This window comes from Pseudoliparis swirei, chromosome 7, assembly GCF_029220125.1.
Source record: "Pseudoliparis swirei isolate HS2019 ecotype Mariana Trench chromosome 7, NWPU_hadal_v1, whole genome shotgun sequence".
In the NCBI taxonomy this organism is placed as follows: domain Eukaryota; kingdom Metazoa; phylum Chordata; class Actinopteri; order Perciformes; family Liparidae; genus Pseudoliparis; species Pseudoliparis swirei.
In genome coordinates, this window is record NC_079394.1 from 2,325,098 (window position 1) to 2,346,501 (window position 21,404).

The following is a 21,404-nucleotide window of genomic DNA, read 5'->3' on the forward strand; positions in this document are numbered from 1 at the left end:
AACCCCATGGAGGCCGGTTAGCTCAGATGGTTAGAGCGTGGTGCTAATAACGCCAAGGTCATGGGTTCAACCCCCATACTGGCCAGGACTATCTTTTCACATTTAAGCTGTCGAAGAATGTCTTATAGGAAAAATTAATAAATACTGAATTCATAAACACAAACTATTCATAATAGCAGGAATCAAAGTTATTCTACATCCTCATATATTAAATTGCCTGTATTGCATTGACTTCTACAGTATTACGTATTTTATGCACATAAACATAAATAAATACAGACATATACCACAATCATCACACACTTTACGTGATGTGTTTAGACTAATACGTAATACTGTAGAAGTCAATGCAATACAGGCAATTTAATATATGAGGATGTAGAATAACTTTGATTCCTGCTATTTTGAATAGTTTGTGTATAGAATACAAGATCTACTACTATACATTCGTGAAAATTCCACAACATTTGAAGCGTCATTAACATATGTTTACCACTTTAGGGCATCAGGAAACAAGTATATCACCTTAAAATCGGTATGGCGAATCTGTTAGCAAATGTCGAGTAGTGGCTGACCAACGTGACCATTTGAATCTGAGGACTTAGTCTCATACAACTACATTTCCCAGAGTGCACCAGCAGCAGCAGCAGCACCGTCTGCTTGTCACCTCATCAATCAGTGTCACTGATGTGGAGCACCTGTGGGGACAGGAAGGTTCTCGTGCATTGGAACAAGCAAACAGCAGAGAAGACGCTTCAGGGTCATCAGCGGTCCGAAGACGGCATGGTGGGTGAAATGTGTATTTACTTTCATGGTGTTTAACCCTCCTGTTGCCTTGGGGGTCAATTTGACCCCATTCAATGTTTAACGTCTCTAAATAAATGAATGACATCTTTTTGTGCTTAATATTTCATAACTTTTCCTAATTTATTGGGGACAACTGGGAAAACATATGTTTTCAATGTCCTGAACACAACTTGTTTGCATCGGTGTTCTTTGGGGTCAATTTGACCCCAGACTGTTTTTCACTGTGTAAAACATATAAGAAATATCAACTTTATTTATTTATTTAAAAGGCTATTTAGGTAGTCAACAAACAAACAAAGTACCTGACACCTAAACTTGGGAAACAATACTAATTCTAATCATTTTCTGGAGTTTTTAATTGCTGGGGTCAAATTGACCCCAAGGGTAAAAGATGTTAGTACATTTGAAGGTGACAGGAGGGTTAAAAATGCTGCTTAATATGTGTTGCTGCTGGTTGGTGAAGGAATACATTGCAGCGTTAAATACATTGATTTTGTGCTAAAGGATTTGTGCTAAAATATTTCATTTTGAGTTTGGAAAAAAATAAAAGTATAAGATCTTTAATTAAATGTTTAAACCCATTTAAAATTCAGTGGAAATGTTTAATTAGAATGTTTACTTTAAAAAAGGGAATGAGTAGGATTTGACAGTTGGTGTCGTGTTTCAGTCCAACACTTACTCTCTTTAGCTTTTGTTTTTTAGTCCTGAGGGAAACATAATACACTAAACATAATAATAATAATAATATTTTTATTTATATAGCACTTTTAAAATAAAAACAATGTTTACAGCGTCAAGGTGAAACAAATGGAATAGTAAGAAACAAATTTAACATTTAAAAATATATATTAAAATAAAAAACTAAATTAGGGGAACCAAAGTTTTGCATTAAAGGACGAGATCACTTAAAAGCTGTTCTATAACAATGGGTTTAAAGAAGTTACTGTACACATCTAAAGAACTGCACTATGTTCACCTGTAGCTGTCTGTCTTGGTAGTGGGAGGCGAGGCTTGAGAGCTTTATATCTGTAAAAACACAAAAGTTTAAAGCAAAGTGGAGCAGGCAGCCTAATGATGGCTGTGAGATAAAAACACTGCGAAAATCACAATATTTCGATATGAGTTTGAGTGGGTAAATCTAATCTTTTTTGACCTCGCAGTAGAAAAGCCGGAATAGCTCAGTTGGGAGAGCGTTAGACTGAAGATCTAAAGGTCCCTGGTTCGATCCCGGGTTTCGGCAACAGTTTTTCTCAATCAGTATTTTTTTTTCATCAGTTTATATCGCGCCGGACTAGAAGTCATTCAAAACCTCCAGATTCACACACAGTGCCTTCTCATTGATTTGCAAATTATATTTCATGGTTTATCCCATGTACAATATTACATAGTGTTCTTATCACAAGTGACACATCTGGGGTAAACAATAATCAGTGAGATGAAGTTAAATGGTGGAAAATATGTCATCTTACCTTTTAAATAATTTGAATTATTAATAATTTAATAAAAAAAGGAAATGTCATTGACAGGTCTGTGTAATCAAGTTCCAAATGGGATTGTTCTTCAGATCACAAGATAATGTCTCTGATTTTTAAAGAGTGATTTAAGTTAAATATATCTGTGAGCTGGCATGCTTTGAAATGAGTTGTATTCAAGCTCTTGCTTCACAGGTGTGACGGCAACAAGGAGCTCCTCTCCCGTTAATGATGTCGCAGGTCATCGAGCCAGCTTGCCGCAGACATCGCTGATGTCCTTCTGAAGCTTCTCCTTGTCGAGGCGGGATTTGATGTCGCCTATCTGCCTCAGGGACTTAATTGCAGCATGCACAGCCAGGAACCCTGTTCCAAAGAGAAGCAGGCAGTGCAGAGGAGTGTGTCTCATCTCTGGTTAAAGTTATCTAACAATCAGTATCATGACTTCATTGGTAGTTAAGAGCATATACTGACTGAAATGGATATATTTGTCCTTAATGCATGCGTGTGTCTGAGGTAGAGGGATAAACGTTCTTCTACAATGACGTGATATTAAATCTCTCTTCTTTTTCTGACCGCCTGTCTTGCCAAGATTATTTACGACATTCATCAAATATGTATAACTCTTCTCCCCTTTAATACCATCTCCTGCCATCGTTCCATCCTATACTTAAAATAGAGCAATGGACGGATGACTCTCTTACACTGAGAGCGATGGATGAGCGATGATTCATAGAGCAGTTCACTCCTGCTTTTATTTATTTCATTTTCTATTTGTCGACATTTTAATAAGCGCTGGAGACTGAAAGACGTTTTCCAAAAAGTGCTTTCAAATCATTTCCAAAATGATTTGACATCTTTTGCCAGAGTTCCCAGTAAATGAGCTTCCAATGGGCAGTGAGGTGGGGATGGACGTCCACAGCAGCTTGATGCCGAGCGGAGCTCCCGGCTGCCTGCATGTATTCCTGTGTATGACCTCTGACCTCTTGGCTTTGTGGTAGCTTCAAGCAGCTGTTGCTCACACCTGTCTAATTTAGTCCTGCGGTATTGGCATTTACGACAAGGAGTTAACACTCCTTGTATATATATATATATTAATGCCATGCCACTAATTATGAACAGTATCCTTTCCTGACTTTAGTGAAGCTTTCCCGCATGTGCACTTCTCCTTGTCGTGCACCGTGTGTGTTTACTCTCTCCTGACAGCCGGCTGCAGACGGTGATCACACACACACCTTTGTGGTATTCCTGTTTGAGCAGCTGCAGCTCACAACGGAGGCTGCTCTCCGCTGAGGTCTCTCTGTCACCGAGAGTGGGTCCTGAGCGTTTGGGCCGCTCCGCCCGGCTGCGGTGGGTCTGATCTCGCCGGGCCTCAAGCTGCTCCACACGGGCCTCCAGAGCCCGGAGCCGGGCAGCTGATCTAGAATCAGCCTCTAGCTGAATGCAGAACACACAACTAACATTTAGAAACGCGCAGCACTGCCTGGCAGTTTATAACCCCGATGACGTGTATGTGACACGTCCTGAACATTGTATTTAATCCTGATGTCAAGGTGCTGCTTGTGACATTTCATTATATCTTTATTTAATCAGGCAGTGACATTGAGACCTGAGAACAATAAACATTCACAAGAACCCAATTAGCAAAATGGAGAACACAACTACACAATAAATGGGAATTAAAAGAGTGAAGAATCATTAAAAAAAACCTAACATCATAAAGTGTAAAGCTCTCTCAGAGGGCATTTTATTCTTAATTCACGATGATACTCGGGGACTAACTGAAGCGTTGATGGGGCTGCATGATAGTGCAGTGATTATGACGTCATGCTGCTGCTCTATGGAGGCCGGTTAGCTCAGATGGTTAGAGCGTGGTGCTAATAACGCCAAGGTCATGGGTTCAACCCCCATACTGGCCAGGACTATCTTTTCACATTTACTCTGTGAAAGAATGTCGTATTCTAAAAATAAATAGCCTGGATTGAAAATGCAGCAAAGAAGTTTGTATGTGTGGAGGTGGATAATTCCGTGTACTTGGTCTTTTCTGCGTTTAAAACTAGTCTGTGACTTAAGTGTGATAAGAGTGATAATTGTAAATCATCAAAGTCCTTCTGAAGATGAGTCAGCGAGGGGAAGCTGGTTCGACGGAGTGGTATCAGCAACAATGGATGCAGTTCTTCCTGTGAGGTAACAGCGGAACCAGCATAGCCTGTAGCTTGTGGTGTAAGATGTTGAGAGGTCAAGGATTTTTGCTAAGAAATGAAGCGTAGTTGTTGAAATCGGAGACATCCCCACTTTTGTGTAAAAGTACTTTAGTAATTAGCTTTACTAACGGGCATGAATCATGCCCGTTCAAAAGGTTTGGCTAAAAACGTGACCTCATCCTATTAATTGAGCCCTTAGATGAAAATGATTGGGCTCAATATGATCTTTATCAGTATTGTTTTGCATGCGCCTAACCTAAGATGAGCTTTGTTGTTATCTGCACTGCTTCACTAAAAGATAATTTGTCAGAAGAAGTTGCGAAAGCTTTCCAAAGTCTTACCCATGTTACTTTTGATAACTGTACATGTGTAATTAATGTAACAAATCAAAAGAGGCAAAGACACAGAATACAGACATATCATGTCTGAATATTACCTGCTTATTACCTGAATGGTAATATTGTGAACGTAATTGCGTGAGCTGCTGGTCAAACGATGACAACAGACCCTCCGGTACCTTGTTGTCCTGCAGCTGTGTGCGGCGCTGCCGGCTGCTCGCCGCACGCGTCTGGGCCAAGCTGCGGAACTGTTGGTCTGTCCGCTCGCTCAGAGAATCCGCCTTCTCCTGGGCCTCCTGCAGGTCACCTGACATCCTGCAACGCCGTCACCAATAGCAACAAGAAAAACGCAGACGGCTTTTAGTTTGAAAACACACTGGCGGATAAAAATAGCTGCGAATTGCATTTTTCTTTTCAAACTCGGAACTGAAGGCGTTGCAATGCTTACTGTACATGTAGGCCATCTATATACAGCTCCGACTGGGTGCTTGGCTCGGGAATAAGAATGCATCTGTTTCCATAACCAATACTTCACGGTGGTTGAAGGCGGCTGCAGCAGAACATTGTTACTTTGAGGTCGAGTGCTGCTGCTATTTCGGCTGAGAGACACAAACTCTCCTTCTTGTGGTGGAACGATGCTGCGTGAACATTTAAGAAACGCCTGATGTTGATCTTATGGCTCTTTTTGTAGATCTGAACACTGTTCACACATCTTTCCTCCTTTTATATATCATATTGGACTGGGTTGCCATTTATATAACTGTATGCATCTCACATAACTTACATAAGCCTATTGGGACAACAATGTTAAACAAAATGTCTCAGATGAAAGCTGCTACCTGAGACCTGAGTGAAATATGATGTGGGCTGGAGTGTGACATAACACACAATAGGCAGCGTCTCATCAACATTTTATTTTATATGCTAAACATGTCGGAAGCTCAATTTAATTGACTTTCTTCCCCAAGGGGAGAAAATCAATGAAGCAAATGCCAGGACTGTTTGTGTGTCTGTTTGCCTGAAGTACAAACCTGATGCTCCTGCTACACATTATTGTATCTATTCAAGCAGAGACGCCTCATTTATAACGCTGCGCTGGCAGGCCGATCATGCTCATGTTGACTGTTGATTGGCCCAGAGAGTCTAGAGCAGCGGTCCACAAACTAAGGCCCGCGGGCCAGATACGGCCCGCCTCCACATTTGGCCCCGCCCCCTGAACAATACCAGAGACGCATTCTGATTTTATTTATTTATTCATTTTTCAGTCTGGCCACGCAGATCCTCGACTAGCCGCTGTCAAATAGAACGGAATAATGGCGAAAAGGTTCGGTAAGAGAAACATGGATTCAGAATGCATTTGAGTCAGAGATTCTGCTCCGACAACTAAGCAAAACGTTTACCTGTTAAGAACAGAAAGTTAATGTTCAATACACTTTCTTCTGTGCAGAACCCAGAGAGGGTTATTTGGTTATTTATTTCATGAATAGTGTTATTTATTTCCTGACTTTTTTTCTGTGATAAACCCAGAGAGGGTTATTAATATTTGGTTATGTGGCTTTCTGGAAAACAATACATGTTTACATTTAGGCACCCTGTGATCGTCACACTTGTTCTGTTACAAACTGACCCCTGACCCCATCAGAGAAGGGAACAGTTATGTGGCCCTCACAGGAAAAGGTTTGGGGACCCCAGGTCTAGACTTCAGGACAGCTGACTTGACCGTGTTAGATGAGCTTTTAGAATCTGTCGTTCTCCATGGAGGTTATTGTAAATCGGCCAGTGTGCTGAGGTTTGATTGTGTTTTTGAGCTGAAACTTCAAACTCGTGCGAGTTGTTTGTTCGTGGCTCTCACTGTGAGGAGAAACTGTGGGAAACGGGCCCAAATACTGAATGTCAGGTGCGTCGGCATCACAGAGGAGGGTTTTAAAGTTGTTCTGCTTTTGAGGAATTGGATAACGTGCTTAAAGTTGTGGATCATAAAATCCGAGAGCTGATACGGTTTTAATTTGCTGTTTCACAAAATGCCAGGAGGATGCCAAATCCACTGAGTTTGTGAAAGATCCTCGGAAATCAGCTGTTTGCGTGGAAATTAATTAGCAACACAGAAGACGAGGTTTAGAGATGGAATAGCAAGGAGCCCTTCGATAGCTGGATATAATATTGGTATGTACCTTTTGTGGTTATTATTCTATCTGGCTTAGAAACGGACAATGTTGCCTTTCCTCTATATTCACATGGTCAGTGACCCGGTTTCCATTACAGATATCCTATAATAACAAATATAATTCTAATTTTCCACCATAATCAAACTATATCCACTCTTGCTGCCTTCTGAGTTAATTTTTCAAATAGATTAGTAAATCCACTTGACTAGCAGCTTTGCTCTGCCTCATGCGTTGGGATGGTCATGACTCAGCTAGAGAGTTAGGGCTGACTGGGACATTATTTGATAAGTTAATTAGTAACTCATAGATTACTATATTTGAGTCTGGGCAGAATGAAAAAGGGAACAATTGTTTCTTGCTGAAAGGCAAATTAGCCAAGAAGATGTCCATATTTCCAAATCACAAGCAGCAAACTGAAAAAACATTAAAGTCTTCAAGAAAATAAAACCTGGGGAAGAGGGAGAAACACATGTTAAATTCAAATTTACGTCAACATACATATCTGACATTTTTACAGGAAGACTAAGACAATCATGCTTGTAATGTACATAAGCACCACTGTGCACCGAGGCCAGCCCTTGGGAGCAAACGCAAAAGTAAATCAAACAAATACACGACATGACATTTGAACAAGTAACATAGGAGTTTTGGGATTGTGCTTCCTCTTGAACTAAAGGCCTAATTACCTGGTTTCCAGGAGTCTAACTTGTGTCTGCAGGTCAGCCAGAGAGATCTTGTGTTCCTGTGAATGTTCTGCCACCGAGGCCTCCAGCCTCCACAGGTCGTGATGGAGCTGGAAAAAGAAAACGCACAAACGCACAATGTCACGTGACGCTGGAGCATCTTGTGCTGCCGGCGCCGCACGATCTGACCTTTGGCCTCCGCAGCTTCTGCTGAGTCGAGCTGATCGAGCTGCTGCACAGTAACAGTGTTGACCCACTTTCTCTGCCTTTTCAATTATCTTTATGGCACATGCTTGACCACTGCTCCACAGCTAATGCGCCGCCATTACAATGATTTATCCCCCGGTGCAGCCAACACAACCGAGTGCAGGCTCCGCGTGAGGCCAACGTGGTCGAGGGCAGTTGTGGTGGGCTTTGGATTTAGTAAAGTGATGGAGAATTGTAACGTTTGTCCTGATCCAGTGTTTTCGTACTTTGTATTATTTTTCATCTTGTGAAGAAAATGTGACTTTAAAGTGCAGTAAAAGCTGTTTATGGAGAGACCTTGAAATCCCATATTTCTCATTTCAGAGTCTGTGGTAGCGCCACCTGACTTTACTTCATGCAGTCTCACTCGGCGGCAGGAAGCTCCAACTCTCATGCCAAGCAGCCAGCCATCCTCTTCAGGTAAACACGGAACACCCTCTGTGCATATTGACAGATTAGTATTTCCTTTGTGCAAGCAGCATTTAAATAAATGTAATAGCCCTTGTATTAACCAAATAAATGAACACACAAGAACGTAATTCCTTAGATTTGAGGCTGGAGTATTCAAACGAACCCCGGACTTAACACTATCTCAAGATGGTGAGGTGAGGATAGGTTAGGGTTGTATACTTAGTGTAATACGCCATCATCTAAGAATAATGAGAAGATAAAGCGTGAAGCGATGTAGATTTGTCTTTGAGTCTATACTGAGGTACTTATGGGCTTTGTGCTCAATACGACTGCCAGAATACTCCAAATGATAATGCTGACGTTGAACAGTTAACATGTTGATTATCTTAGTTTAGCGTGTAAGCATGCTAATGCTTTCTAATTAGTAATGAACTTGGGATTGAATGATGAAAAGTGTCAAATTGATGCTATCAATGAAGTCAAACCAAAGTTAATCCATCCAGCAGTTGCTGCCTCTGGGAACCATGAACATCTGTATCAATGAACGGTCATCCATGTTATAGATGTCGAGACATGGCACACAAAAAAAGGTCAACCTGCGAGTGCCACGAGAGGAGAAGACGGGATGACCAGCTTCATTACGTTCATGTTCTGAGGGCCATGTCTGAAATAAATGGGATACTATGCAGCTGTTATGGTTACAAATATGCAATGTACCATTTAAGCGTTGCAATATTCTAGATATTTGAATGTTTTCTCCTGCGTAATTCTGACAAGTTTTAATGTCTTGAATGTTACACAGATGAGGCATAGTTGTATGTCCAAGTGTGTATCAAAGAAGTAACTTCTGATGAAGATTATTTCTGGGAGTGGTGCTTGGAGACTTTTTATATCGGGTATAAAGTGATGCCATACTCTCTGTCGCCGCCGCTCACCTTGACGTGAAGCTCTTTGAGCCGCGTGTCCTCGGCTGACCGGAGCTCTGCCGTCTCCTGCTGCAGTCGAACCAGCCGCTGCTCGGCGCCGCTCATGTCGGCGCTCAGCGTGGCGATGCTGGCATCGCACCTGACATGGGAAGCAGAGAGGGGCCCCGGAATGAGGGGAGCTGAATGTGAGGAAGTGGGAAATCAAGGAGATGAGCAAAAACACTGGAGACAACGGGGAGAAGCTGCTTTATGAAGCACGTGCAGTTCAGACGGGAGACAAACGGGCAAACGGGCAGGCCATCTGCCTGATGGTGGAATATGCCGACTACCAACTCTTCATCCACTCTGTCATCTTCATTGTGTTGTTCCTGTGTTTTAATTAGTGTGTAATGATTCCTTCTGGTCACATGACATCTATGACACCTGTCCATCCTGGAGAGGGATCCTCCTCTGTTCTCTCCTCAAGGGTTCTGACGTTTTACCCTGAAGGGTTGTTTGGGAGTTGTTCCTGATCCCATGTGAGGTCAAAGGTCAAAGGTCAGGGATGTCTATGTGTACAGATTGTAAAGCACTCTGAGGGGAATTTGTAATTTGTGAAAATGGGCTCTACAAATAAACTGAATTGAATTGGAAAGAAATCAGACAGATGCCCATATGAGTCATTTCCAAGGCTAATGTTTCTAATTTTGTCTTCTAACGGCGGCCAGAAGAAGGCTCTGCTGAACCATAAGAGCTTCCATCAACAGGTTCTCTGTTGAGTTTATGTAATATGATAAGGCTTATTGTCAGCGTCTTCCTTCCTGTGCTACATTTAAGATGCCATCACTAAACCAGTAAACACTCTCCCTCCCCTTCTCTATCAGGGTTACTGTGTTCACCTCAACAACCAAAGCTAAATACTATTCATGGAGAAGCCCAGTGTGAAATGAGGGTTATTCCCCTTTAGACCATGACAGTGCTTCCATGAAGGGTTTCACAGAACAATATAACAGGTCATTTAGTTGAGTAGTTGAGGTTTTCCTCCAGCTTTCATTGGGCCATAAATCATCTGTTTGTTGAGTAACATCCCGAGGCTCTTACCACCGATCTCTTAAACACCACGGAGGAAGCAGGCCAGCTGTGAAATAAGATCTTCACAACATTCAAAACGTGCAAAAACACCAATCTAATGATGATGGATCTCTTCAGCAATCCAATCTAATCAATTGGATCTGCACAGGCACCAAATAATGAACACGTGCTAATCAGCAGCTCGAGCGTTTTAAGTCAATACCTGTAACAGTTTAGCTCCACGCCTTCCTTTTTGTAATAGTTGTTTTCATCCTGTCACACCATCTCGTCAGTCCAACTCCCCTCACCTGCCTCTGATCACCTCGTTAGTCCCTCATTCCCTTCACCTGGTCCTCACGCCCTTCTCACCTGCAGCCCATCCCCTCGTTAGTCCCTCACTATTTAGCTCCCTCACTTCCACTTGTCCTCTGCCAGATTGTCTTGTGTTTTCGTGCCAAGTTCTCCAGCGTTATAAGAATATATTCCTGACCTGCCTGTTCTGACCCTGCCTGCCTGCCATGTTCTCTGATTCTCTGCCCTCCCCCTTTTTGGACTTGTTTGCTTCTTCGACTGATCTCCCGGTTTTGACCCAGCCTGTTTCCAACCAAAGACAGTATTCTTTGTTACTCCTGTCTGAGTCGTGCTTTTGGGTCCACTCTAATAGCACCGTGACAATACCGTACCTTTCATCACTGTGCTGAGAAGGAAATAATTAATGTATGGGTATACGTGTGTGTGTGGGAGTGTCAGAGTGTCAGAGGCGATGTCACGACGGATTGGAAGTTGTGAGACGGTGGCGAGCTGCCAGGCAGGATGCAGGCGATACAGTTTCACTTCATTAGAGGAAGAGAAAATAAGTCTGATGAAAGAGAGAGAGAGATAATCTGTCAAATCACTTGTGCTCCAGACCTGTGTCAAAAATAATTAGACAATCCCTCCAAATAATGCTTTGGAGGAAAGTGTAAAGGTGCTAGCACTTGGCACTCATTACCTTCGCATTGAAAATGCGGAAGGTAATGTTTTGATCGCCGTGTATTTATTTATTTATTTATGTGCGTGTTACTCGCATAACACAAAAAGTATTAAACCGAATCGCATGAAATTTGGTGGGATGATTGTTTATTATCCGGGGAACATTTGATTAGATTTTGGGATCGATCGGGTCAAGGTCAAGGTCATGAAAAGGTCAAAATCTTCTTTTTACCATAGCACGGTCAATTTTTATCCAATTGGCATGCAACTAATGCCAAAATGTTCATAATTCAATGCCCAATCTTGTGATATGCGAAGGTATGCGCTCTACCGAGTGCCCATTCTAGTTCCATTGCTGTATTAACACTGAGCAGTTTGTACGTCAGTGTTTGCCGACATTGTTTGACCTCGACCTGCCGTGCATACCTGGCTACTCGGCCTCGCAGGTCTCCGATGACCGCTACGCTCTTCTGGTCCAGGCTTCGAACAGCCATTGCAGTTCCAGAGGTGATGGAGTCCCGCTGGGCCATCTGTCTCTGCAGGGCCTGTTCAGAATAAAGACGGCCTATTTGTTTATTTCAGGTTCAAGCCAATCAGCAGTAAAACACACATGAAACAAAGTTCAAAGAAAGCATTTATTATATCTATAATAAAGTTGTTTGGGAACCTGACGGAAAACTAAAGATGACACTAGAAAATAATGGGTCAATTCCCTTTCTGTCCTCTTTAATGCTGACCAGAAAAACAAAACTTGTAAAACTATCATTATGTCCTTCGCTGAAGAATATAATTAAAAACCGCCAGAAATATCCTCATCATCATTTGATTTACCAGCATACACACGTCATGCTTACTCGTATTACTTCTTCATGTGCCGAATAAATTGGCTCTCAAGCATGCATGTAATATTTCAGAGAATGTCTCTAATCATGTTAATGGCTTATTTGGTATGCACCAATGAAGTAATGTATTTAATTGTGTACTATGTGTATATAAGGCTCAGTAAAAAATTAGAAAAATACAAGGCAACAATAAGTCCCTTTTTTAACCACAATATATGAAGCACAGTATTTATTTAACCTGATGTGTACATCATTGGTGCTTATCCAGACGAAATGTCCACTGCTGATGTTGACGAGGAGCCGGCACTGCACCATCACGGGTAATCAAATCAGATGTGAGTTTGCGGACACGAGAGTGTGTGTGTGTGTGTGTGTCCGGGTGTGTGTGTTTGTGTCCGGGTGTGTGTGTGTGTGTCTGGGTGTGTCCGGGTGTGTGTGTGTGTGTGTGTGTGTCCGGGTGTGTGCTGCTGCACATCAAAAGAGATGAGAGGAGAGAAGATGTAAGAACAGACGATGAGAAAAGTATATTTACACAGACGGACAATGACTTGCTCCAGATAATGAGGAGATATTTCAGAGTAAAGAGGCTACAGAACATTTGTATATGACACTGACCTCTACCATCGACCCACTTGTATACCTGTATGTCCGTGCTCAGCTGCTTCACAATGTGTGTCATGGTCAGTATGTGACTCTCCAGCAGCTTGCGGGGCAGTGCCTCGACCTGCAGGCCTGCTGCCACGTCCCGTTGGATCCTGGAGGCCTGATCCAGCAGCGCAGCCAGAGTCCTCTCCTGGCTGCGCAGACCGCCCTCCGAGACGCCAGGACTTAATCAGGAGGTAAACAGAGACGGATAAACAAGCTGCGAGTTCTTCACATTTATCAGCTCTTTCTTATTGATTTTGGTAAATGAGGGATGATGAAAAGTCTGCATTTTCCATCACTGGAGGTGATGTATTCAGGAATAAAAAGTAATTTCCAGCATTCATCCACCAAGAGGAGTAATGAAGACGGATTGAGATGATGTTTTCATACCCTCAGGCCATCCCCAAACTAGACCTCTCCCTGACTTCATATCCCTGTGCGTTCTGCGTCTCCTTGGCTGATGCTACTGAGGATTAAGGATCGATGTGATTCACAGCGGCGTTACAAAGGTCTCTGGTGGGTCCCAACTGTATATTTCCATCCCATCAGCGGGGGAAAAACAATTTATCTACCTATTGGACACAGGTTGATTGTATAATTTAATTCGTGACCCACAGGAACTAAGGAATGTGAAAATATGAAGGAAAGGTCATAGTTTTTATGGTTATAATTGATTTTAAAAATATTACATTTTGTTGAGTTTATCTGGTATTGATCTCGACAACCCGAGGCATCAGACCGACAGACAGAAGGGACATCACAATAGCATTAGAAGGAATACACTCAAATGATAAGAGTAATGAAATAGAAATAAAATGGAAAAAAAAAAATGCATCCACAAAAGACTAATTAAGTTACCTGTTGGGGTTCTGGTAGGGCTGTAACTTTAACCTGTGTGACATTCTTCTCGTCTAAAATGATAAAACAAAACTATTACATATTGTGATGAGATATAAAATAGTTTTTACTCAAATGCATTTCTAATCTGCCATGTCAACATTACTGCAGTATTAAATGTATAGTGGGGCAGAAAATGGCGAGCAGCGGCATCGTCTATGCTTATGTTTCTAAGTAATCTTGAAATAAACATGCTAATATATTCGACTTGTGACCAAAATGTTGCTACATTTTAAAAATGTTGAAAAATGTTTATGATTTAAAGAAGATAAAATGTAATTCAGATGAGAAGGTGAAGAACGTTCCGGATTCACCAGAAGCATGTATGTAGTAAAAAAAAAACACATGTTAAATCCTATTTTGGCACTGAGAAAAATACAAGGCAATAATATGTCTTTTCTTTAACAACAATATATGAAGCACTTTTTAAAAATGTTTTAAAGTTTTGAATACTCACACACCTGAGGTGTTCCACTGCCGGCCGGCTCTTGAGTTCATGTGTTTGTGTTGTCACGTGGTAACGGCGGTCTCCTTGAGCCGGCCTGCCAGTGTGAATTTGTCAACACAGTAATGCGATAATAATGCCGAGTATACTCGGTGACGCAGCTTAACTCGGCAAACTGGAATATTGAGTTTGAACAACACTTACATTCTAATCCATGAAATATGAAGAGCTCTCAAAACATTTGTTTGTCAAAGAGTCTATATAGTCCCTGACCTGGATGGTTGCTTACGTCATAATACAGAAATCTGTTTTTGTAAAGAAATTGTTTGTATTGTAATCATGGCATAAGCGAGTTATTCACTTTTCTGGTATCACATAACTTAGATTTATTTATTTAAAGCTGTTTTCTTTCAACCATTTGATGTCATTTTTTATATTGCACCTCCAGAGTTAGCTTAATCAGGGTGTAAGTAAATACCGTAAGCATGAATGGTTTAAAGTTTTTGTGATGTGGTGGGAATGTAGTTTAGTACAGATAACCAACATAAATTATAGTATTTTAGCATTAAATTCAAATTCTAACTTAAATCCACATTCAGATGAAAGTCTGCCTGTTCATTGGCCGGCACTAAGAGGTCCTGCCAGGCAACTGTGGCTGAAGCTGGAACATAAAATAAGTGATTATTTGAACTGTGTCCTTTCCCTCGGCTGTTTCATCTCACACAATATAACGAGCTATCCATTGAATACTGAGCTTTTCTCTGACTGATTGTATTACCAGAGGCGTGACTCACTGAACATTGCTGTATTATGTTTCATCTAACCAGGACCTGACCTACATTATCAGACAGCGTGATATTCGAGTAAAGCCACTGAATTACTTGAACTTTCAGTCAGTGGAAGGGATTCTGAGAATTTTAATTGTCTGTTTGTAGCTGTGTGTGTGTGTGTGTGTGTGTGTGTGTGTGTGTGCCGTCACACACACAGTGGATTAGCAGCAGCAGGATCATTAAGAGAAAAGGCCATACTCACTGCAGACTCATCAGTTATCAAGGACAGCTGATGGGAGCTGAAATGAATTGTTTGGCTCACATCCGACTCGCATGAGAATCTAGTTAACTGAGAGGGGTGCAGGGCAGTCCCCTGTGTTGCTGCCAGTGCCCCCTGGTTGTGATTACATTTCTTTTTTTAATATCTTGGATGGATGCAATATCAACCAAAGTGATCCCTAGAATTAAACGTGTCATTGGCTTATCATCTCAAGTTTGATGCACATCCTAACTACTCATATGTGTCCATGTGTCAGAAAAAAACAGAAGTTAAATGAAGTATTCTTCTCTTGAGGTCAGTGTTAGCATAGATTACCTTACCTCACAACATTAAAGGCTGATTTTAATGTTCTCATTATTAGAGGGTCGAGGTCAAGAGCTCGAAACAGAAAGCTATGTCTCTTCAATTCAATTCAGTTTATTTGTATAGCCCATTTTCACAAATTACATATTAGTCTCAGAGTGCTTTACAATCTGTACATATAGACATCCCTGACCTTTGACCTCACATCGGATCAGGAACAACTCCCAAACAACCCTTCAGGGGGAAAAAGGTAAGAACCCTTCAGGAGAGAACAGAGGAGGATCCCTCTCCAGGATGGACAGGTGTAATAGATGTCATGTGACCAGAAGGAATCATTACACACACATTAAAACACAGGAACAACACAATCAATGAATATGACAATGACCTCAACATCACTCCTATCACAAGAGACCAGGCTATATCTCCACAAGTGTCTCAAGTGAATTTCTGTCCATTCAAGCAGCACACAAGCCCGTGGCATCTCAGTTCCTCTGTGTCACGCTATGAGGCTATGAGGTTCAGCCAGTTCTATTATTGCCTATGACCCTTTCCGCAACCCTGTTTGCAGATAAAAGGTCATTCTGTGACCTTTTTTATGTGTTATGTGTGTGACAGGGAGTTAGACAATAAAGTTATTCACTCTTCTAATTCCTGTCTGTGTGTGTGTTTACAGGATAGTGGGCAGTGTTAACCAGGGGGACCGAACAGGTCAGCGATGAAGCACGGGCCAGAGGGGGGAATGAGTTCTGCACAGCAGCAGCACAGCGTCCGGAAAGAAAGATGGTCGTTGAGCCTGTGGGTGGAAACATTTACTGAAGCCTGACCTCTTTGAGAGAAGATATCCAGAGATGCACCATTGCACCCCCAGTGCAGGAACATCCACAACAAACAAAAAGAGTTACCAAGGTCACTGTTTTGAAATAATAACTCTAGAGGCGGAAAATCACAAGGCACAATCAGATGGGGGGTGACAGAGGACCCACAGTTGAATTCTAAATATCTCCACGAGGCTTTTTTGGGGGGGGGTTGCGTTATGCAATCACCAGCGCACAGACGATCCAGTCGAGTGAAATGTTGGCCAGAGGGAGGCGCGGTGCAGCCTTCGACCTTCATGTGATTAAAAACAATTAATGCGGTAGTAGTCGTGGAGCAGAGGCACCAAGAGGACCACCACGCGGAGCGTTGGCCGATGCATATGCAGGCAGTCCTGCAGAAGTCGCTGCACGTGTTCTCACTTCACCACTGAGCTGACATCCAATAGATGAGAGCAATGCTTGCTGTCTAACACGCGTGGTGCACAGTGTGGCACACAGGATCCACAGTGCTGCCTGCGAGGCATCCTACAAGCTTCGTGGGAGACTAACACCCCCTTCCTCATCTCTCCGTGAGTCTGTTTCTTGGCGCTCTAAACTGATCATCAGTGAAAGTGCTCCCGAGCTGAAGTGACATTATTCCACTATTCAGCTCAGGCTGGCTGGCTGCTGCACCGGCACCATGGAGCAGAAGACACCTAAGGACGAGGGCACCGCCAAAGGACAAGAGTCTCTGTCCTACCAGCGGAGGATGTGGAAGAATTTCCAGGAGAAAACCAAGCCGTGGCTGAGTCCTAAATTGGGATCGGAGCGCCGCGGTGCCAGAGGCGCGGAGGGCAGCAAAAAGGAATCGGGGTTATGGATGTTTAAGAGGAAAAAGAAACCGTTGGACCGGGTTTTTTCGTCGTCTCAGCCGAATCTGTGCTGCTCTCCGCCGGCGCCTTTCGAAGGGGACAAGACGTCCCATAGGAGCGACGCGGTCCCCGGCACCAGCGGCGAGGGACACCCTCCACACCCCCTGGGCGCAGCTTCTGGAGCCACCGGGAGCAAACCCGAGTTGACGGCGCACGGGAGCCCGAAACTCCTCGTGTCCCAGCTGGTGATGTACCAGCAGAAGAGCTCCTCTCTGGGCTCGGCGTGCTTCGAGAAGCTGGTGGTGGACCCGGCCGCTCTGGTGGGAGAGGAGGAGGAGCAGCTGCGTAAAAACGCAAGTGATTCCGTGAGTAGTAAACACACGCATCTCGGAGATTATCGGTTTCTAGGAAGCATATCTCTCGCAAACATTCATAAGGAGGCGGGCTACATTGCCCTGCAAATGAAATAAAGAAGACACGTTTCGTGATGGTGGTGCTGCGACGTGCTCACGACCCGCATCATGTGATGCTCTCATCAATGTGCTGGTCCAATGCGTAACTTACTCTGTCCTGTAGCTTATAGGACTGCATGGGCCGTGTGATTACAACCAATACGAGACAGTGTGTGCGTGATCAGCACCCCAACAAGCTCACATCACAATGTGCCTGGTTTGTTATTTGTCATCATGCATCATGTTATTGATACCATCCTGGCTGAGTACATTATAGACTCCTTGATAGGATTTCCATGCTCTGATGCCTCCAATATGTTGCCTGCTCACATGCTTTTCTTCCAGTAGAGTCTGTCTCTTTAGCTCCACAGTCCAGCTATCAGTGTCCATGGCAGGACACACAGAAGCTGCAACCGGGCCATGCTTGCTCATCTTATGTTTCCCTTTCATTAAAAAAGGGGTCATTGCAGGCATGCCAATCTCAGAGTTGGAGATTGATGGCGGGTATATTTCCACATAACTCAACATGTCGAGTCAGGGCGCTCTCGGGGAACAGCATCCTATCAAAAGGATGTGTAGCTGTAGGTGAAGCTTCATTCATAAAAAGGACACACAGCCTTACACTCGTATACAAAATGATGTCTGATGAGAGTAATACAAGTAAACAGCTTCTATGGTTCTGTCTGGTTCCACGACTTGACAGTAGTAGTCCTATTCAAAAGTACCATGTCATTTCAGACGGGCGATTCTGATATTTAACAGCGCTGTCGACTGCATTCTGCTTCAATAGCTGCTTTTATCGCCAAGCTTTTCATCTCACCACTCTGGAAGTGTTCCGGACCTGCTTTCCTGAGCACCGTCCAGATCGCCGTCTCAAATTGATTTAGCATCCGAGTGGCATACACTTCTCCCCACTGGAGTTACGGCTAAAGATGCATTATCCATTAAATCTAGTGCAGTGCACTCAGCTGAAGAGGTAAAGAAAGCGTCTATTAAGACTTCATTGAAACTGATCCTGCCAGCTTCATCACAGCACTTAAAGATAAAACGTGGATTGCCAAAGAAAGTCTGACATTTAGCGTGACGCAATAGTTACGTCGTGTTGTTGACATGTTTATCCACGGAGAATATAGGTAAACACGACTGACAGCGACAGCATCATGTTCTCCAGTTCTCGTCAGTGATAGACATTTGTTGTCGGCTCGACTCCACGCATGCACAATCACAGATGCCAGATATACAGTATGATATTCGTCTATAGGAAATGAAGTAAGAGGTAGAAGAATTAGGAAAATATGTCATAATATGATGGGTGATAAGAGGGAATAAACAAAGACAGATCCGACAGGGTTGAATGTAATGAGGTTCGATGAGGGATGAGAATGAGGTCAACTGAGATAAGATGAGAGATGATGTGATTATTGATAAAATAAGATTAAGATGAGGGAAGGGATTTAGAACGGATGAGATTAGACATGCTTTTTTTAATACCAAGGGGGAAATCAAGTATTACAAAGAAGTCGGTGAAATAAACGCTCAACATCACAACACAAAGACGGAGAATAGCTAAACATGTCTACAGTTGATGTTTCTGCACATTTTTGGGCACATGTATTGCATTTGTTTGCATATGCAGAATTAATGATGCGTTGACGTGCTGCCGGAAAACACCCAACAAGGATTGTAAATCAAAGTCACACTTTTACAGTCATCCACAAATCCAGCATCAGGTGAATGTAGACAACTTCTCATCACTAAAATGAGTGCATAAAGCTCCAAGCCACCATTTTATGAATTAGATAAAAATATATGCAACATACCATCTTGCAGTTTGATATGGAAACTAAGTGGTGGAAGGGATTCATGCCAACGTCTGGAAGTCATTTAATTATTGACTCAATGAAGAAAAACAATAAGCACATCTAACACTGCCATGCTAGGGATGTTAGATTTTAATGCGTGTGCATTCCTGTCACCTAGAGTGAAGGCTCCAGCTTGATAAAGGGAAGCACCTGCAATAGAAAATGATTCGTGATTTTACAGATATAACATGTCAGTCTTCTCTCCACACTGCATAGTAGAGATGCGCCGATCAGATCGGTGCATCCCTACTGCATAGTATACTCGTCTCAAGGACTTATACATTTTGAAGCAATAGACAAATAGGCCTGCATGTGTCCTGCCATCTGTTCTGGAGAAGTGGGTGATGTATTCATCATGTTCCTCCTCATTCTGTTTGTCTCCATGTTGAGCCACAGAAGAGGACCCAATCATGACCTTTCAGACTGCTTGTACTTTCTCTATGCGGATGCAATTACTTAGCAATTTATTCATTCGTAGTGTATTTTAACAATTTTCTTTTTCTCAAGAAAAATCAACTAATTCGGCAAAACAAAACGCTGTTAGAGAAATGTTCTCAGTATTTTGTGCTGTTGCACTGAGATCCAGAACGCGGCTTCCAGTTCTCAGTCGATGCCTCCCTCCTTCCTTTCTTCTGCTCCGCTCATACCAGGTGCTTTACCATATTGTAATGCTTGTGAACCAGGGAAGTAGGTTGTCACAGAGACTATACACTCAAAGACCAATGCGAAATATATTTGATGTAAAATATGCAGAGTGGGTATTTGATTCATGTCTATTGGACAGGGTGAATGAATAATACACCTGTTTTTGGAAAAAACATGGCCTGGACAAGTGCTTCATTCATCCCATTTAAACCACTGAGTTAGTAAAATACTAATGTTTGATTAAACCATTGGTCAGTAACCCGGCATACATTTAGACACTTTAGAAATCTGATTTGTCTATCTTCAATGCCTTATTTAAATACAATTGTTCACAAGGTTTGGGAAGGTTTTATGTTGTCGATATGTTTACATGTTCTTTTACTATTTTTGCACTTTATATTGTCTATGCACTTTATGTTGTCTATATGTTGCACAATTCACTTTATGTTGCACAATTCAATTCACTTTATGTTGGACAGAAGAGAAACGTAATTTCAGTCTTCTGGATGTTTGCACATATGAAAAATTGACAAATAAAACTGACTTAGACTTTGACTTTGACTTTGATCTCAGTACATGTTGCGTAACATGCTGGACCTTTGATTTGAGTTATTGTCCTTGTTTGTTAATGCAGTGACTGGAATGAGCCACATCTGGATGTCTCGCTTGTGGCTGTTTTTGGATGGTAAGAAAGCGTCGCGGCCACTTGGAACCAGCCTGTGGCCTCGTTCCGGAAGGGTCCCGATGGCAGCCTAGATTAGGATTCATTACAGCCCAGGGGACGGTGGTAACGCTGACAGGCTGACACACACCGACAGGCACGCGATTGATGCTGACCTCAAAGCTGCTATGATGAAGGAAAAAACTCATCTTCACACTGGGGAAAGAATGAGTGACACCATTTGGAGTTGTTGATGGGTTTTCATTCTCACTTTGTGATGAAGTGCCTTGTAGTGCCTCCTGTCTGCCTCCCACACATCTGCGCCCGTTTCTCTGCTCTTGACATCTGTAAACGACCTGTGATACAGGAAGAAAGGTTTCATCTGCAGCATGAAGCAGCTACTTTAGATTCAATTTAAGGCGATGGCGTAGTGGCCGAGTTGTTTCCTAAGAGCCTGGACACTGAGCCGTCTGCTCTATTCCTTTGCTTTAGATTGGTATACACTCTGTATTATTGATCTGTTTGCACATTGACCGCACATTGTTTCATTTATTTCTGCTAATTACCCTGAATAACAGCCTTTTTGTTTTTGTTTTGAGTTATTTAAATCAATTGGTTGTGCCTCAGAGCATTTCAGTGCCTTATCAGATTGTTACCTTCGC

At 42.6% G+C, this 21,404-nt stretch overlaps 2 protein-coding genes and 3 non-coding genes across 5 annotated transcripts; 4 read left to right on the top strand and 1 right to left on the bottom strand.

The window, feature by feature from the left end:
• Positions 1 to 11: 11 nt before the first annotated feature.
• trnai-aau (transfer RNA isoleucine (anticodon AAU)) lies at positions 12 to 85 on the top strand. The gene has a single exon. It is a non-coding gene; the product is annotated as a tRNA-Ile (tRNA).
• A 1,889-nt stretch (positions 86 to 1,974) lies between these two features.
• On the top strand, positions 1,975 to 2,047 carry trnaf-gaa (transfer RNA phenylalanine (anticodon GAA)). The gene has a single exon. It is a non-coding gene; the product is annotated as a tRNA-Phe (tRNA).
• A 473-nt stretch (positions 2,048 to 2,520) lies between these two features.
• Positions 2,521 to 13,660, bottom strand: fam81b (family with sequence similarity 81 member B). Its single transcript, XM_056420044.1, has 8 exons — positions 13,617 to 13,660; positions 12,754 to 12,940; positions 11,698 to 11,816; positions 9,259 to 9,388; positions 7,670 to 7,776; positions 4,998 to 5,133; positions 3,512 to 3,713; positions 2,521 to 2,642 (listed from the first exon to the last, which is right to left on the bottom strand). The coding sequence occupies exons 1-8, from the start codon at positions 13,658 to 13,660 to the stop codon at positions 2,521 to 2,523; spliced, it is 1,047 nt and encodes a 348-aa protein (XP_056276019.1).
• On the top strand, positions 4,122 to 4,195 carry trnai-aau (transfer RNA isoleucine (anticodon AAU)). Its single transcript has one exon. It is a non-coding gene; the product is annotated as a tRNA-Ile (tRNA).
• A 3,218-nt stretch (positions 13,661 to 16,878) lies between the features above and the next one.
• zgc:194908 (uncharacterized protein LOC797835 homolog) lies at positions 16,879 to 17,592 on the top strand. The gene has a single exon (XM_056420045.1). It carries the CDS (start codon positions 16,951 to 16,953, stop codon positions 17,590 to 17,592), a length of 642 nt encoding a protein of 213 aa, XP_056276020.1. The 5' UTR covers positions 16,879 to 16,950.
• Positions 17,593 to 21,404: the final 3,812 nt, after the last annotated feature.

Coding starts and splice junctions, on each gene's coding strand:
- zgc:194908 (XM_056420045.1), top strand. CDS start 16,951: ATGGAGCAGAAGACACCTAAGGACGAGGGCACCGCCAAAGGACAAGAG.
- fam81b (XM_056420044.1), bottom strand. CDS start 13,660: ATGTCACACAGGTTAAAGTTACAGCCCTACCAGAACCCCAACAG. Junction 11,817..12,753: donor AGCTGAGCACGGACATACAG/GTATACAAGTGG, acceptor TATTCTGAACAG/GCCCTGCAGAGACAGATGGC. Junction 5,134..7,669: donor GTTAGACTCCTGGAAACCAG/GTAATTAGGCCT, acceptor ACGGCGTTGCAG/GATGTCAGGTGACCTGCAGG.